The sequence below is a fragment of the Centropristis striata genome, chromosome 14, assembly GCF_030273125.1.
Source record: "Centropristis striata isolate RG_2023a ecotype Rhode Island chromosome 14, C.striata_1.0, whole genome shotgun sequence".
Lineage (NCBI taxonomy): Eukaryota > Metazoa > Chordata > Actinopteri > Perciformes > Serranidae > Centropristis > Centropristis striata.
The window spans coordinates 6,449,617-6,468,000 of NC_081530.1; the positions used below are offsets into that span (position 1 = coordinate 6,449,617).

General features: G+C 39.7%; 1 protein-coding gene across 2 annotated transcripts; it reads left to right on the forward strand.

The window, feature by feature from the left end:
* The first annotated feature begins 714 nt into the window (after positions 1–714).
* Positions 715–13,640, forward strand: ppp1r10 (protein phosphatase 1, regulatory subunit 10). 2 transcript variants are annotated; one of them, XM_059350800.1, is made up of 19 exons: positions 715–985; positions 1,152–1,440; positions 4,670–4,778; positions 4,894–4,980; positions 5,739–5,874; positions 5,968–6,019; positions 6,121–6,210; positions 6,305–6,433; positions 7,114–7,219; positions 7,351–7,454; positions 7,570–7,697; positions 8,276–8,435; positions 8,587–8,730; positions 8,825–9,071; positions 9,677–9,752; positions 10,570–10,788; positions 11,015–11,138; positions 11,255–11,620; positions 12,314–13,640. In XM_059350800.1, the coding sequence occupies exons 3-19, from the start codon at positions 4,672–4,674 to the stop codon at positions 12,472–12,474; spliced, it is 2,436 nt and encodes an 811-aa protein (XP_059206783.1). In that variant the 5' UTR covers positions 715–985; positions 1,152–1,440; positions 4,670–4,671; the 3' UTR covers positions 12,475–13,640. The 2 variants fall into 2 exon arrangements, with proteins under 2 accessions (XP_059206783.1, XP_059206784.1); XM_059350801.1 differs by having other exon boundaries at positions 1,152–1,230.
* The last annotated feature ends 4,744 nt before the right edge of the window (positions 13,641–18,384 follow it).

Here is an 18,384-nt window from a genome sequence, read left to right on the forward strand (position 1 = left end):
TTATTTCAGAAAGAAGTCGTATCAACTCCATATGTAACAGCCTATTGGAATAACCTTATTAATAACCTTAAGTGGAAAAAGATCTGGAATTTACCTGCTAGATATAATCAATAATAAGGTTAAAGAATTATCTTTTAAGATAATTCACAGAATTTACCCATCTAAAGTTTTTAACAACAATTTAAGAAAGACAGACTTAAACTGCTCTTTCTGTGAAGGACACCCTGAAGATGTTTTTCATTTATTTTGGTCTTGCCCTTTCTCAACTAAATTAAAGATTTGTCCCTGTGCTTTTAACATATACTGTTAGGTTTCACTGACTTTCCTTTTGCAAAGAAAAACAATACTATATCATTAATCTCATGATACAGTAAGCCAAATGGCATATCCATAAATGTTGCTACGTTAATCAAAAACCTCTCTTTCTTGTCTTTGAAACTGAAACCAAACAATATATTAAGTCTATTAAGAAATCTACTTACATGACAGCTATAAAAACTTTGAATTTATGTACACTTTACAATGTTTTTGTATGAAAGCTTGCCTCTGTATTGTTGAAACCCCCTGACGTTTTGTTGGTGTATTGTCTTGTATTGCACCATGTTGCTTTAATAAAGTTTAAAAAAAAAAAAAAGGACCTCAACAGACAAACCAGTCGCCATTTTGAAGAAATGTTATCTACTAAATTATTATTTGTATATAAAATGAAAATCCAGCTAAATCAACAAAATGCGTTTATGTGCCCCAGTATCTACTTCATGAAGCCAATGCACAATGGTTTCTAGTTTTATCTATGGCGTAATTCAAAATAACAGTTTCCAAAACGTGTGGTACGCCATTATGTCCTTCTTCATGCTAGAAGGTCGGTTATCCGCCATTTTGTTTCAACGGAAAAGACAAGAACGCAGCCCGTGACGTCAAAAACGTCACGCAGTATAAAAGCGAAGTCCCTCCTCCTCGAGCTCATTCCTGGATTTGGTCAAAGGTAAGTGAAGTTACAAGGACAGCGAGGCTTCTTATCAAAAATATTGTCCGTCTAAAATGCAAATTCCTACTGAATGAATTCAACAACACATAAAGGACTTAAATGTAGTCGAAGGACGACGACATTTTCATTGGAAGTTTAAATGTGTGTTTTTTGTGTTTTACAGGTATGAATGTGCTTTTCCGAAGACTGAACCGTCGAGGACTTCGAACAACTCTACTCAAAATCATATTTTTTTTCTTCAAGTAATGGACATTTGATTACTATTTTTGCCTCCAGTTTGTTCCTGAAGAAAAGGCTAGCTCTTAGCTATCACAGCCCCACCCATAAGAGTTATTTCAGTTGATATTAAAACCATGAAGGTTGACGATATAAAATTGATGAAATAAGAGATATAAGTGCCCGAAAAGCACACTCTAATACACCCGAGACGCTGAGGACCTATAGTGTCAATAGTAAGTTGATTTTGAAGTTAAATTAAATCGAGCTCAATCAAGTTAAAATGGTCGTAAATGACGGCTAGCTAGCGGTAGCCGGTTAGCAGGCACCGTGAGTTAGCAGGTTATTGTAAATATAACAACATAGACTGTGATAGTATGAGCTCACACAGGAAAGTGGACGGAGGCACAAGGCTCCGTTTCTTCGTGTGTGAGACGGAATGGACGAGTTGTACAAATAAAACTAAACGTAGTGAGTTAATCCGTAAAATAACCATAAGCAATCTATTCATAAAGATTGCCGTAGGCATAGAAACTGAGTTCCAGCTCATGAAGTCGGACTTTTTCCTGCCAGATTTACCTTGTTTGTAGGGGCTGCTCCACGGATTGAACACCCACCGCAATCTATACATAAAGATTGCGTTAGCTTTGAGGATTGTGGACATATTTTATGAAGCACTGTGTTGTTGAAATGTCGATAATTAAAGCACAGGGATTTATTTTTTTAAGCCCGCATCATGTACTCGGCAATCTGTGGATAAAGATTGCAGGATGATGGTTCAAGCGAGGTGGTTTTTCGCAGCACTAACAGAGTCCGGATTGGCACATGTGGTGGATTGGTTGTGGTTTTTGTTCTCGGACAGCTCCGGGGGCTAGCAATGCAATGTTCTCGGAACAACATTTGGGAGTTTTATTTTTTTTTTAACCAAACTGAAATGCAGAAAAAAGCACAGAGTGTTATTGAACGCATGGTCAGGCTGTTATTACGCGTGCAGCTCCGTAGATCTGGTGCTTGCCTTTCCGTTTTCTGATCGGGGAGCCATTGTTTGTGCAGGGATTGGTTTGCTGTCGCCGAAGTGGTTAAGAAGTGGAGGGTCATGATTAGCAGTCTGCAGCCTGCAGATCCCTCCCCTTTGACAGGCAGCCTAGCCACAGCAGCAGCCTGTGCACAGATATGACAGACGTCGGGTTAAGCGCAGGCCTTTTATAGACTCCGTGAACTGCCCTTATATAACTGAGGGCGTTTTGCGTTATTTTATTTAATCAGTTTCTCATTTTTTGAATATTCCTTGTTGTCATAGTCAAGTCTGTTGTTTGCAAAACAGAAAAGAGTCCTTATTTTTTTGGTAATTTGAGTCCAGTCATAGTTTGTTTTGCCATCCTGTGCCAGTGATACATGTAATCACATGACTAGAGCACAAATAATGTTCTCTCCAAACAGGAAACAGGGACATGTTTAACACTGACTTTGTGTATTATGTGTAACAATTGTGACATTTACAGGAATTGGGTTATTTGCAGTGTTGTGGAGGTCTGAGACTATTTAAAACTTCTACTACAACAGTTACACGGGTAAGACCTAACTGATTCATCACATCATGACATTTCCAATGAATTGATTTACCAGAAATGCAGATTCTTTATGTGAGTTGATAAATTAGTATGAGAACAGTTTCATTATGAAATGCATAAACATGGAAAAATATGTGCATGCCTTTAATACTCAACCCAAACAGTTAGCCTATATCATGAACCAGTTTAAGGTTACTCATAAGACATTTTGTCATACTTTTTTAATCCATAAAATTGAAGACATTCATTAAAGCCAACTGTCTTGATGTTGGCTGTCTTTGGATCACTCTTGACTTTTCAAAGTTAACAAGCAGACTGACTTTCTGGACTATCCAACACCTTTCATTCATGACTTCATTTACAGCCAGATTGTGTGTCAGCTCAGACCATATTCATGTGATGTTGCACCAACAATTCTAATAATATATTATGATATGTATATATTCTATGATAATAATAATAATGTTACAGGGTAAACATAAACTGACCTGTAGGTGGGAGTAAGTGTCCTGATTTGTACCCCTTGCCGGAGCAGTTGACAGTGATGCCGTTAACACCACTGTTGTCTGAGTCGCCACTGTGTACCTAATGTACTAATTCTACAGTTTTCAAGCATTTCATATTTCACACAGTTACTTTCAATCACATTTTTAATTAGTTGGAATGTAAAATCTGAATTTTTACCATTCATTTTTATCAGTTGCCACATGAATTAGTGAAAACAGGGTTTTACAAGGCACTTTTGATGTCTCTGTTACATGCTACTTGTTTAATTTGATTTTTTTTGTACAAATATAAATGCCTGCTATATAAGTATGGAATTAAAAATGTGATAAATCATTACCAGTAACATTTCTTTCTAAGATTCACCCTGTTTTAATTCTAACTTAAATTTGACCCTTCACCTTGTTTCGTGTTTAATACACATCAATATAATACATATATTTGTTTAGAAGAAAAGAAGAAAAAAAAAAGTAAATCATTGTTTTAGCTTTTAAATACTTATTGATAGTGAAGTTCGATATCTTTAGTCAAATTGCCAAACTGGGTAAAAATGTCGACTTTACAAAGATCGTGTAGTGTTTTGTACATCATTTAAAACATGCAGTGTTGCTTGATAAATCATGGCCTGAACTGGGCTGAGCAGTAACAAATGAACCTCTGTCAGTCTATATATCCTGCAAGTAATAGTCCTAGATAGGAGACGTCCTGCTGAACTGGTGCTCGGTTGGCTCCATGAACCACTCCAAACATCTGAAGTATGAGTTTCAGTGGCAGGGTGCTGTACACTCTGTGGCATGTACTTGCCTGTGATAAGTGATAAGTATGTGACCGTTTCAGCCAGATCATCAATCTAGATAGTGTTTCGTTTTCATTCTTAGCCTTTTTTTCCAAATATTTACTGGATCAGAGTATTGATGAACAGGCTGCTGCACAGACCCTCAGCACATAAGGCCTTGTCAAGCTTGTGGTGTAAATCTCCTGATCTGGGCGCGGTGTGTCAGGATTTCTGACTTTGATGTTGATGGAACGGCCTTGATACAACTGGTTGGAGTTGTCAACCACTGGATTGCTGAAGTGAGAAGATTAAAAGTGAGTCTGGATGGTGTCCAGTAGTGAACTATATTGTGTTGAAAAACACGATATCACTATGTTGTGACTGTGTTGGCATGGTCCAGTTAAAGATGGGTGTTTCGTGGAGCGGCTATTGTGGCTTGTTGGGACATTATTGAAACAAAACAAATTGGGAGTTGTGGAATTCAATCGAGTGGAGCTCCCTTTTCTAAATTAGCAGGCCCCACTAAGTTGCACTTTAGTATGCAAGTACGTGTGTAGTATGTACCCCCAGTGTCCTGTTGGCGTGTGTCTTAATTGTGTAATGTGTGTGTTTCAGATATGGCGGGGGGACCAGTGGACCCCAGAGAGATTTTGAAGGGTGTGGAGGCTCTGCTGGGGAAGGATGGAGAGCTCCGCAGCCTGGAGGGAGTCCCAAAGGTGTTTAGGTGAGAAGAATGAAAATAGATGTGACACATTTGCACTCTTAACCTATAAACCATTAACTTATCAATTGAACAATGTCTATGTTATTCATAACACTTTTTCTCTTTTTTAATACAGCCTGATGAAAGCTTCTACTAAGATGGTCAGTAGATGTATGTACCTGAGCATCTTACTACAGACCAAATCTCATGATGTTCTTAACAGGTATGTCTTACCTCTACTTTGTGTACTTTATGTTCAAATTGTTGCTCTTAATGATTATTAACACAGGACTGGATTCAAGTATGACAATATTCCCTTTGAACAGTGTTTTAATGTCAGCTTTTGCAAAATTAATTTCTGTTGAAGTTAAATATTGCTGAAATTGACATACAAAAGAGCACTGTGCTCTTTCTAAATTTAAAAGTGCATAAGTGAACTGTATATTTAGGGCTGCTATTATACCACAGTTAGTGTCCATTAGATACCACCAGGTAGAATGTTGATTCTTTTAGCACAGTTTCACATGGATGTTTTGTGGTTTAAATGATGTGCTTAGTTCATGTATTGTTTCAATATAATGGCACTTTCATTGTTTTGATTGCTTTGTCCAAGTACAGCAGTCAATCAGTATTTATTCTCACACCCTCCAGTCTTGTAACTCATTATGGCAGTTGGCTGTTTATAATCTAGGGCTCTCTGAGAACATACAACTGGCTAATAAAGCCTGGTACATCTTATTCCTCTGTGCCAAAGAGGTCCACAAACTGTCCACACACACTGCTCAGCAGTCAGAAATACTCACCAGGGCAAATGTTAGTCTGCATAGGCAGAATGTCTTGGTCACAGAATAGCAGCAGCCTCATCACTGATCAACAGAACTACTCTGAAAATAAACACTTCTGACAATCAGAGCAATTATTTCCATGTTTGAATGTTTTTGTTGGCCTGCAAATAAATCAGGTGTGGTCTTCTTCATCCAGGTTTATCAGGGTGGGTGGCTACAGGATGCTCAACTCTTGGCTCACTTACTCCAAATCCACCAACAACACTCCCCTGCTGCAGCTTATCCTGCTCACTCTACAGAAGCTGCCTCTCAAAGTGGACCACCTCAAACAGGTACTGCCTCAGTTCTTCCACCATAATAACACTCCTCCAATGAGCTTTACAGGCAACACCTGACCTACTGTTGTCTTTATCTTCTTCTCTCAGAACAACACAGCCAAGCTGGTGAAGCAGCTAAGCAAGAGTGCAGACACCGAAGGTACATTTGATTGTACATCAGAATGAAATCAAAACCATATATACAGATATATATATATCTCAGTAGTGTGTATGGCACTAATATGTATGTCTTACTTGCAGAGCTGAGGAAGTTGGCGTCTGTGCTTGTAGAAGGTTGGATGGCTACAATCCGCTCTCAAAGTGTGTCGAGCAGTGGCAGCTCTCCTGCTGGTACAGACCAATCCATTCACTGTAAATGTCTGTCTGTGCTTTACATGGCTTTTACCTGTTACAGTTACTAACACACTCTGTACTTGTCTTCTAGATAAGAAGAAGAAGAAAGAGGAGGGCAAGGTGCCAGTGCGGGATGTGAAGGAGAAGAGTGGAGATGAGGAGAAGAAGAAGGAGAAGCCTAAAGCTCATGCACCCAGTCACGCCAAGATCCGCTCCATAGGTAAACTTAACCTGATGAACAGTGATGTAATGGGCCCTGAAGGATAAAGAATATATTCAGATTGGCTAAAGTAGTAAAGTAGTTGCTAAATTCTGAACTCATGGTTCAGTTCAAATTCGGGACAGTATCAGACAGGAATTTGTAGGGAGGAGTTCAGCTCAGGCCTTGACAGTGGTGAGAAGAGGAGGACATGGAGACGAGATGAAGACTAGGGAGGGGATGTGAAGGCCCCAGCAAACAACACACACACACACACACACACACACACACACACAGATTTTGAAAGGTCAAGGAGATGTCAAATCCCCAGGTTCACGGTTAAGGGTGGCAACCGAAAGGCATCACACAAAAAATTGACCAATTGCGTTAAAAGCCCACCCAACTGACGAGGTTAGTCAAACCCAAGAAGAGATATGTAAAATTAAGGAAGTTTGTAATCACTCTGTCTTGTGGTACCATGGAGATCACATTGCAGAGTCCAGCGCTGAGCATTGCAATTGGCTATTATTCTTTCAATAAATGGTTGACTTTGTTCATTTGTTCTGAGTGTATTGTAGGACCAAGTTTAGAAAAAAGATCTCGGGTGAGCGTAGGAGGCTTTAAGAGCCCCCGGTTCTAACAGCCCTCAGTGTTATAGTGAAAGAAGTTGTGTATGAAATAATGTGTTTTATGCTGTGTAGGATTGGAGATGGACACTCCGAACCCAGCCCCTGCTAAGAAGACACCCACTGCCCCACAGCTGGGTGACAAGTACAACATCAAGCCTCCAGTCCTCAAGAGGCCGAGGTACAGTACCTCACTCTCTCCCTAGTGCAGCAGCATCTTGTTGTGCATTCTTGCAACTGGCTCATTGCCGCCCTCAGGTGGATGATGATGGTACTTACATGTTTCCTTTTATGTTCATTTTCCTTCAACAGCACTGGTCCATCAGATGCTCCACCTCTGGAGAAAAAATACAAACCTCTAAACACCCCCTCTAACTCTGCCAAAGAGATCAAAGTCAAGATCATTCCAGCACAGCGTAAGTTTAAACATACATGTATTCAAAGACCAGATTGCGCTTGAATACTGCTTATTAAAGACACGATAATGATGTACCTGCTATAGTGTTCACTGCTCTTGTGTCTTTCCTGCAGCGATGGAGTGCACCGGGTTCCTAGATGCTCTGAACTCTGCCCCGGTGCCCGGCATCAAGATCAAAAAGAAGAAATCCAGTGGCAGTACTCCAACTAATACCAAGGCTGTCTCCCCCACGTCTAACAAGGTACGCACTGATCTCAGTACATGTTGACCTTGTGACAGTGCAGCATTTGTCAGTCCAAAGCTTCTAATATTTCTGACACTTCATTTTCAAATTAACTTCAACAACATCTCTTTAGGTTTAGTTTTGCTTATCAGATTTAGTCAAATGTTTGTCATATTCATTTTAGTTTTAGTCAATTTGAGTAAACTTTAAGTAACTTTCTCTCTCTAAGACAGTGGTAATGTTCTCAGATAGTTTTAAAGATAGTCTTAGTCCTGTGACAAGTGTCCTTGATCTTTTTTTAAAATCATATGTAGGCCCAAGTGTCATCACTCTAGTTTTTTTGTGGTTGGAGAATTCCTCAGATCGTGGTCTGTTAAAATTAGAAACAAACATAATAGACTTCTTACAAATTTTTATAAAAACTTACAAATTATCGAGGAAAAAGGCTCGTTCAGACTGTCAATCTATCTCCTCATGCAGGACTTTCCAAGAATTAAGAAGTTTTAGTTGACAACATTGTTGTTTTTTCACACATAAAGTACAATAATGAAATTTGGTGTTTAACCAGTCGCACACTCATTCCTTTTTGTCCTCAGGCGAATCCATTTGACAGCAAACTCTCTGCGTATTCTTCATCTTCTGTGAAACCATCATCTCCAGAAAGTGCTGCTTCCATCGCTCCTGTTGATGAAAACCAGGAGCCGGAGCAGCCTGGGACCCCTGTTCCCTCAGAGGACACTGAGGTCTCAGATAACGGTACGTCCTCAAAAACCCACGTCCAAGGTGCTTGATGACAATAGACTTATTGAGTTTCTATGACATCATATTATCTTCTGTTTTCTAGCTTAATTGAGTGTTCCCAGTCTCCTAACATAGTTCTTTCTAATTTTTATCTTCTTATTTGTAGGTGAGAAGCCAAACGCTCTGGCAGAACCACGGGGAGAAGAAGAGAGCTTGAGCAAAAAGGGCAAGAAGAAGAAAACAGTTCACTGGGCTGAGGAGGAGCAGCTCAAACACTACTTCTACTTTGACCTGGATGAGACAGAAAGAGGTAAGGCATGCCCTTTTGAATGCCCAGCATCCCTGACATCAACTCCCTGTTAAAAATATATAATGATAATAATATTATTACACTTAATTCACAGTCAATGTCAACAAGATTAAGGACTTTGGTGAGGCGGCCAAACGAGAGCTAATGATGGACAGACAGACGTTTGAGATGGCCCGCCGGCTCTCCCACGACACCATGGAAGAGAGGGTCCCCTGGACCCCACCCAGGCCTCTGACGCTTACTGGCAGCCTGGTCACCTCTGGGGCCAACAGCACAGAGAAACTGACCCAGAGAGACCGCGAGATGGGCATCCTGCAGGAGATCTTCCTCAGCAAAGAGAGGTAAGACATTAGACAAAGCCTGCTACTACAGACTATGGTACTTTGTGTGTTTTATATATATGTATATATATATACAGTACAGGCCAAAAGTTTGGACACACCTTCTCATTCAATGCGTTTTTCTTTATTTTCATGACTCTTTACATTGTAGATTCTCACTGAAGGCATCAAAACTATGAATGAACACATATGCAATTATGTACTTAACAAAAAAAGTGTGAAATAACTGAAAACATGTCTTGTATTTTAGATTCCTCAAAGTAACCACCCTTTGCTTACTAGAATATAAGACATGTTTTCAGTCATTTCACACTTTTTTGTTAAGTACATAATTCCACATGTGTTCATTAATAGTTTTGATGAATCTACAATGTAAATAGTCATGAAAATAAAGGAAACGCATTGAATGAGAAGGTGTGTCCAAACTTTTGGCCTGTACTGTATATATATTAGGATTACATTTTTTTAGTATTAAAAATACATCTGAACCTGTGGTCCTCTCTATTTTTATTGTTAAAATTCTTCATAGAATTTTTACCATGAGAAGTGAGAGTGAGGCCCTGCACTATGTATGTTAATGATTTACCCTTCTTCATTATCACCAGTGTGCCCGACAGTCCACATGAACCAGACCCAGAGCCCTATGAACCCATGCCTCCTCGTCTCATTCCTCTAGATGAGGTTAGTACACACACACACACACACATACACACACATTCTGTTTCTGATATCTGTGTCTCTTAATAAGCGCAGTGGCCTCATATATCAAACGAGCGTATGACAAAGTGCACGTAAAGTGGGTGTACGACGACTGAATGTAAAGAGGTGAATAATATCTCTCCATCATAATATTAACAACAATATTTGCATATTGTATAGGCTACTAGTCTATTTATATCAAGATGTATGAATGAAATATTCTAACCTCACCGGGAGTTGAATGATCCACTACTGCTCTGACAGCACCACTGATTTCCTTCCTTTTCACTTTTTATGCTGCTAAACAAAAATAGTTTGTTCTGTTGCAGCTGTTTTTAATTTCTCTGAGAAATTCCTCTTCTTTTGGAATTTCAACTTACTTTAAAACATTGTTTACCTCCTGGCTGCAACCAAAAAGCTGTGAAAACTGTAAGTCTGTGCTCCAAATGTAAAATATTCACTTAATTTGTTTGAGTATATAACTATAAATACTTTAGCCTCTTTCTGGCTGTATTGCGTCCTTTGGTGTCGTAAACTCTCGAGGCGAGGCATCTAAATAAAGTATATATTTAGGGTGTGATATTCAAATGATGCTTGTTTCTAGCCGACACATTTATCAACAGCCGATCATTGTCACGCTGTGATTGGAGAGATACAAACGTTTTATCAATCACACGTGAACTCTGTTGTAAGACGATATATGTGCTCAGATCTGGGCTTGTTTCTACGTTCATTTGATAAGTGATTGCCATTCTGTGTAATATGCTGCCTACTAAGCTGTCAGTGTGGTGCATTTCAGGACTCCTCCATGATGGATGATGGCTATGTTGAACCCATGGACACGACGTCCCAGCAGGCCTCTGCCATGGCCCAAAACGAGAGCTCCAAGCTGCCACCGGTCCTGGCCAACCTCATGGGCAATCTGAGCAACACCTCCCGCAGCCCGCAGGCCACAAACACAGTCAGCAACCCTGTAGCTCCCACGGTCAATGTACAGGAGCTGCTCTCATCTATCATGGTAACTATGGAGTCAGCACCAGAATCTGGTTCTCATATGATATTACTTTTATTACATTCTGAAAACTGGTTTCCTTTTTTAAAGTCGCTAACAAAGTACACTAAATTCACTTTTCATTTTTCTAATGAAATTTCTACATGGACTGTGTAATCTCAGCTGGACCTGGATGTAAAAGAATCGATTGGCAGTTGTTGCGTGTAGCTAATGTGTTGCTGTCTCTTGTCAGGGTGCTTCTGGTAACCAGTCCACTGAAGACTTGATCAAGCAGCCCAACTTCTCAGACAAGATCAAACAGCTACTGGGCTCCTTACAGCAGACCCAAAACCAGAACCAGGGTGGACCACCACCAGGTAAACTTAACCTTTTACTCTACCGTTGAACTCCATCTCTCCTGCTGTTGCTGCATGATGTCCACCTGTTTCTCCTCTCCCTCATTGTTAACAAACCTGTTCTTCCTTTTATCTAGTCAACCAGGGTTTGCTGGGCCACGGACCAGGCATGAACAACATGAACAACATGAACATGCACATGCAGATGCCCATGAATGGCGGGTACCCTCCCAACAACCCGCCCGGCGGTCCTCGCTTCAACCACCCTCCACCGCCTCATAATCACGGCCCTCCTTTCAACGCCGGCGGGGGCCCGCGCATGATGGGCCCGCCTCCAGGCCAGGGCAGAGGAGAAAATGGCAACTACTGGGGAGATGACTCTATGAGAGGAGGACCTCACAGAGGCGGTCACTTCCACAGAGGAGGACGGGGCCGAGGAGGAGAGCCTGGCTTCAGGGGCAGAGGACGAGGGGGGCCCAGAGGAGGACACAACAACATGAATGGTATGTAGCTTGGGAGTTACACTATATCCTAAAATATCAGCCACAGCCAGCACAAAGCAATAAAGGTCACATAATATACCTGAATACACAGTAAAATCAGCATACCCAAATTAACACTGTAAGAGTTGATCTCAACACTTTTAAAGTGTCTATATGGGTCCACACCTCAGAGTGTTAATAATAGAAAACCAAATAGAGTGTTAGTGTAAATTTGACTCTTTTTGGTGTTAAATTTTAACTCCAAAAAGAGTCAAATTTACACTAACTCAGTGTAAAGGTACCAACACTCGAAAAAGTGTTAAATTAACACTCTGAGGTGTGGACCCATATAGACACTTTAAAAGTGTTAAAATCAACTCTTACAGTGTTAATTTGGGTATGCTGATTTTACTGTGTAGGGGTAAAATTACCTGAACCAATAATTATAATAATATACAATATAAAATTAATTTAAATTTCACTAACTTGGTCAGTACAGCAGAATCATGTCATACTCCCACTCTGCTGAAGTTCATTGTTGTTTGAAATGGCAGTTGCCAAAACAGTTGAGATAGTTCTAGAGCTTTTGACCATATCACATGGTCCTCATCAGCAGACTGACTTTGACAGCTGACAGCACATCATGCACTGTGTCCTCTATAGATGTTTGATTGTGCGATGTGATTGTAATGCGATTGTGTTTCTTCCTATCAGACATGTCCAAGAGACCCGTGTGTCGTCACTTCATGATGAAGGGAAGCTGTAGGTACGAGAGCAACTGCGCTTTTTACCACCCTGGAGTAAACGGACCGCCACTTCCCCCCAACCACCCTGCTAACAGCCAGCACAACCAGCACCCACAGCATGGACACTAGGTGACACTGCTCTGCAAACCTGGGAACAACTCTGAGAACTCTTGGCCCTAGAGAGCCGTTCTCTGTGACGACAGACACCAACGTTGTGTCCTCCACTCTGAAGGCCTTCTGCACCACCAGAGAGAGAGAGAGAGAGAGATAGAGAGACTGAAAAGTCTCTGACATGATCACTGATGGGGCAGTCTGTTTTTATTGTCATCCTTTTTAACAGTGAGACTGACACAAGCCACCACACTTGACCACTATGTCTGAGTTGCAGCAGCTAACTGCCTATCTGCTCTGTCACTTTCCATTTCACTAACATGTTCAACCGACTGGAAGTCTCCTAGTCTGAAGAAGGCTTTCCACACAACTGGTTGTCTTTGCTTTGTGGCTCTTGTACTGTGTACTTACTTTTCATATTGCTCTCATATTCCCTTTAGTTTGGCTACATCATGGGTCAGGTTTGTACAGAACGGTCACAGATGTGACCCAAACATTTAGTGAAGCACTTTATAAAGAAAATGCCAACAGAATTTAGCCACACTTCTGATTAATTAAGACTGATGAAATGTGATTGATGAAAAACTGCATAGTATTTAAGCTTTATTTCACCCAGTCCTGAGCAAATTTGAAAATGAACTCTGCTGACTTTGGTGAAGGTCTTCCAGCAGCTGGCATTGAGGAGGATATGAAAAAGCAACAGCAGTTTGCATTACCATATTTTAGCTCTGTCTCAGCAGCTCATATTCAAACCGTCAACCTGGTGTGTGTGCGTTTGTGTGTGTGGCATGACAATCTTGAAACATGTCATGATCCCGTCAGAAGAGCAGCTATTCCCTGATCTCAGATCTGAACCCAGGAGGGCTTCGTTTGTCAGTGTTAAGAGTCAGATGAATGGGTAACTACTCTAAGGCTCAGCTATATTGAGTGTTTTCTGTGAAAACAATGACCTCTGTGTCTCTTGTGGGACTGCAAGAATGTTATGGGTTGTTTTTTTGCTCCTTTCACCCACCATGTTTTTTTATTTTTATTTTCATGCAATCTTGATAATGTTGGCCCTTTTTAGGATGTGCTCAGTTTTTCGTCAGTATGAATTGTTTGTAAGAATACCGAATCCACATTCATATGGTCATATTTTCCGTTGAATTATTTTGTACAGTGTATTGAATAAATGTCAAAACATATGTGCTGTATTTTATTTGAACTAGTAGCTTGGATGAAAATGAAAACATTTAGAAAAACATTATTACAGGAAATCACCTTGACAACATGGAAGGTACATTAAAGCAAATACTAAAAAAAAAAAATTCTACTTCTACACCATCAAGAGAACATGATTTAGTATAAAAACATCTGTGTCTGGGATGTCAGTTCATCACTCTTCCTGCTACAATTGCAACATGAAGACATAAGAACACTCATAGGAACTCAGAGAAAAGATCATTGAAAAGTATAAGTCAGGAGATGGCTACAAAAAATGTGCAACTCATTGGACATCCCACAGAGTTCAGTTAAACCATCATTAAGAAATGGAAGGAGTTGTTTAAATCTGCCTAGAGCTGGCCGTCCTTTACCTGAAGTGGAGTACGTCTTTGATTATGGACGCTTTTCTTTTAATTGTAATCTGAAATTAGAGGGAAAATTTGTGTATTATGTGAGATTTCAAAAGGCTTTTATTTTGAAAGGATACATTAGAATATCCTTAAATCAGGCGAGGGACATCCTGAGGATGTCCACTGTCCAACTGATGTAAAATGATTCTTTGATCATGGACGGTTTTCTTTTAATTGTAATCTGAAGTTAAAAGACAAATAGCAAATAATGTGAAATTTCAAAAGGCTTTTATTTTTTAATAATACATCAGAATGTCCTGCAATCAGCTGAGGGACATCCTGAGGACGCCCACTGTCCATCTGAAGTGGAATGAGTCTTTGAATATGGTCCGTTTTCTTTTAATTGTAATATGAAATTAGAGGAAAAACATTGCATTATGTGAGATTTCAAAAGGCTTTTATTTTTGAAACAATACATCAGAATGTCTTGCAGTCAGCTGAGGAACATCCTGAGGATGTCCACTGTCTACCTGAAGTGGAACAAGTCTCTGATTATTGATAGTTTCCTTTTAATTGCAATTTGTAATTAATAATAAAATTAACCTTTTCCTTTGTTCGCATTGATTCCTTCGGGGGGAGATGTGACAAAATGCCCATTTTCACATTTTCTGTTTGCCTCCTTTCCCATCTTCTTATGTTAAGGGAGACATGGAAAATAAAGATGAGAAATGACAATCTATTCATATTTTACTGGCATATTTTGAATAAAACAATCTGTTGTTTTACTTGAAAAAAAATAAAATAAAAAATACAACATGAAATCAAACTTGTTTTATTGTGTTTTGATTTCCAAATGAATATGGATTGAAGAGAAGATACACGGATATATATATAATAATATAATTTAAGTTTCTTTCTTTTTTGCACAAAGAAATAGAGGTCACAGGGAGATCATAAAAGCAGAAAAGAAAGTATCCAAAGAGAAAAGTGAGCTGAGTCAAGGCAGTAAAAGCTGGGAATAACTCTGTTTAGTGGAAGAAATTAGTTAACACAACAAGTGTGTTAGTATTTCTCAGCTTTATCTGAGGTGAGTTAAGGTGTTCATGAGCTGCTGCTTTGTGCTTCACTGTAAACCAGGAAGTTGCATCCTATTCCAGTGGGCCGGCCGTAGCAGTGTGTGTGTGGAGAGAATGAGTGTCAGATCCGTGTTATCAGGGCGGGGCTGAGTGCAGCTGCTGAATGTGACATTAACAGTTTTAATAGGAGCGGCCTTTAACCCTTCCCTCTAGTTCAAATATTGATCCTAGTGCTGTGACAACACACAGTGACGGAGGGACAGAGACATGCAGTGAACGCTGACACAGAGCTGGGGGTTAAGGACACATCAGCACTAAACTGGTCCCACATCCTGGTTACGAGCCAACATTACAATACACAGCACCGAAAACAATTATTTATTTAGTACCTTGCGGCATTTGCATTGTTGAGCTTTTGACTTGAAGAATCCCACGAGCAAACAGAAACAGGACAGCAATCAAATTAAATTAAAATTATATAAGATACAATCACACATTAAATTTAATTAATTAATATATAAACAGGTTCTTGAGATGTTACCAGATAGTGATGACAGATGTTCACCCAATCACATATTTTATGTGGTGTCTGCCTTTTTGCAGGCATCTTAAATGGTTAAATGGAACAAACCATCTGGCAGCTTCAAGTTAATAAAAGCAGAAAACACGACAATAGTTCAATCAACAGTATTTCCATTAGACTGAATTGACAAACTGACAGCAGGACACTTTAAGGCGTATTCCTTCTATGCAAAGCATTTAAAAAAATGGTTGTCACTGCCAGATTTCAGGACAGTGAACTGTGCATGGCAGAACTAAATCTGTGCATGATCATGGTGTCCCCACGTCCCGAGTGCAGATAAGCGGTTAAGGAGAATGAATGAATGAATGAATGAATGAATGAATGATCATGGTGGTGGCCACTGCTTCATAGCCCTACCCCAACAAAGACAGCACAAACACAAGGTTCCTCCTACTCAGTTTCTCCCAGAAGCCACATCTCACAGTTTTTTTACTAGCAGAACAGGTACATTTAAAAAAAATTTTTAGAATATCATGAAAAAGTTCAATATCTTTATCAAGTATTTCAGAAAGTGAAACTCATAGATTCATTACACATAGAGTGAAATTTCAAGCCTGTATTTCTAGTAATTTTGATGATTATGGCTTAGAGATAATGAAAACACAAAACTCAGTGTCTCAGAAAATTAGAATATTACACAAGATCAATAAAGAAAAAGGATATTTCAAGCACAAATTTCAGGCTTCTGAAAAGTATCTTCATGTCTATACACTCAATACTTGGTTGGGCTCCTTTTGCATGAATTACTGCATTAATACTTGGTGGCATGGAGGAGATCAGCCTACAGCACCATGTTGCTTTTATAGCAGCCTTCAGGTCATCTGGTGCCTCTCACCTTCCTCTTGACAACAGCCCATAGACTCCTATGGGGTTGAGGTCAGCCCAGTTTGCTGGCCAGTCCAGCCCAGTAACACCATGGTCACTGAAGCAGCTTTTGGTACCTTTGCCAGTGTGGGCAGGTGCCAAGTCCTGCTGGAAAATGAAACCAGCATCTCCAAAGAGCTTGTGGAAGCATGAAGACTCTAAAATGTCCTGCTAGATGGCTGCTATGTTGACTGTGGACTTCAGAAAACACAGTGGACCAACAGCAGCAGAGGACATGGCCCCAAACCACCACTGACCCAGGACCAGCAGATTGAACCTTTCATGATATTCTAATTGTTTTAGATGTACCTGTAGTTTGCTATACTGTCAAGTTGGTTCAGTTGGTCATTATGGGACCTAAGCATGTAATCATGTAAATGTCCTGTTTCAGTGCCACTTCAACAAAAATGTCAACCTTTGCTGCAATCACCCACAGAAACATCTGTGAATGTTATGAAGGCAGAATAGAAAAAAGACTTGCGTAATGTGCCATGGCCATGGAAAACACTCATTTCTGACTGACATTCTCTCCTATCCCATTTGTGTTTTTTTTGTAGAGTGTAACATCATCATCCATCTTTCATTCATTCATTAATTCATTATCCTTAACCGCTTATCGCAGGTCGCAGGGGCCTGGAGGCAGTCCCAGCTGACATTGGGAGAGACTATCACAGGGCTGACACATACAGACAGGCACCAATTCAAACTCTCATTCACTCCTACGGGAAATTTAGAGTCACCAAATAGCCAAAGCTGCATGTTTTTGGACAGTGAGAGGTCCTGGAGATCCTGGAGAGAACCCACGCTGACACGTTGACAAAATGCTTTGTGTTTGTTACACACATGGAAAAATATTTGTAATCATAAAAAAATCAAGTCTACATAGTAATACATTCAATTTCAGTTGGGTGCCAAAGTTGTACAGTTCTTACCACAATCTTTATAGTTCTATGATTTTGTTTCCAATTTTTGAGTTAGTTAATGCCATACACATGCACTATATTACACTATGTATTGACCCTTTGCCCTATTTATTTTGTGTATTGCAACAGTTGTCATTTTCCTTTGTCCGGAAAAACTCAAGTAATTGTGCAATCCAGACCCCCAATAACAAACGATAGTAAATCATTTGCTAATTGTTATTCAGAATCCATAAAAGCGGCACATGTTGATAAGTTGTAAGAAAGAAAGTGTCCAAATCTGTCCCCTCTGCAGCCTTTTCCACTAGGTTAGAGGTCAACAAACAAACTTCTTCCTGACTGATTAACACAGACCAAGCAAATGTCCTGCTGGATAATGATTTTTTTTTCTCCAAATGTTCTTATTAATGGCTTATAAATAAACTATTCATCAAGCACATATACACTTATTAGTAACCCTGGATATTAAGCGGCTTATCAGAATAATATGATGTGTCAGACCACAAAAAATATATTGAAATAAACAAATATGGCTCTTTTATATGTAACACTCATCACTCTGAGCTCATTGGCTCATATATAACCTGAAAATGTAGAGTTAAACAGCTGCATTGATAAATCAAAATACAAATGGCATTAGTCAAATAATCTATATTCTATTTGTATTGTGCTTTTGTTTCATAATTTTATTTCTTGCTTCATATTTTTCCCTTGTATAGAAATGTAGCTTTGTTCATATGCTGTAGGAAAAAATCAAAGAGAACAACTACAAAAAGCTACAAAAAGCTGCTTGAAGACTGTCATGCTCCACTGGTGAGCAGCACAGCAGGCCCACAGAAAGAGGATTTCAGTGTGGACAGTTAGAGACGTTGCTGTTCCAGGATGAAGGACAACTGCTCTCTGAGAGAGAGGCAGATTTGTTGTCAGGAGGG

Excerpts from the sequence above, each read along its gene's own strand:
- ppp1r10 (XM_059350800.1), top strand. The coding sequence starts at position 4,672 with ATGGCGGGGGGACCAGTGGACCCCAGAGAGATTTTGAAGGGTGTGGAG. Across the intron at positions 7,455-7,569 it reads CAAGATCATTCCAGCACAGC|CGATGGAGTGCACCGGGTTC; the intron begins GTAAGTTTAAAC and ends TCTTTCCTGCAG. Across the intron at positions 11,139-11,254 it reads CCAGGGTGGACCACCACCAG|TCAACCAGGGTTTGCTGGGC; the intron begins GTAAACTTAACC and ends CCTTTTATCTAG.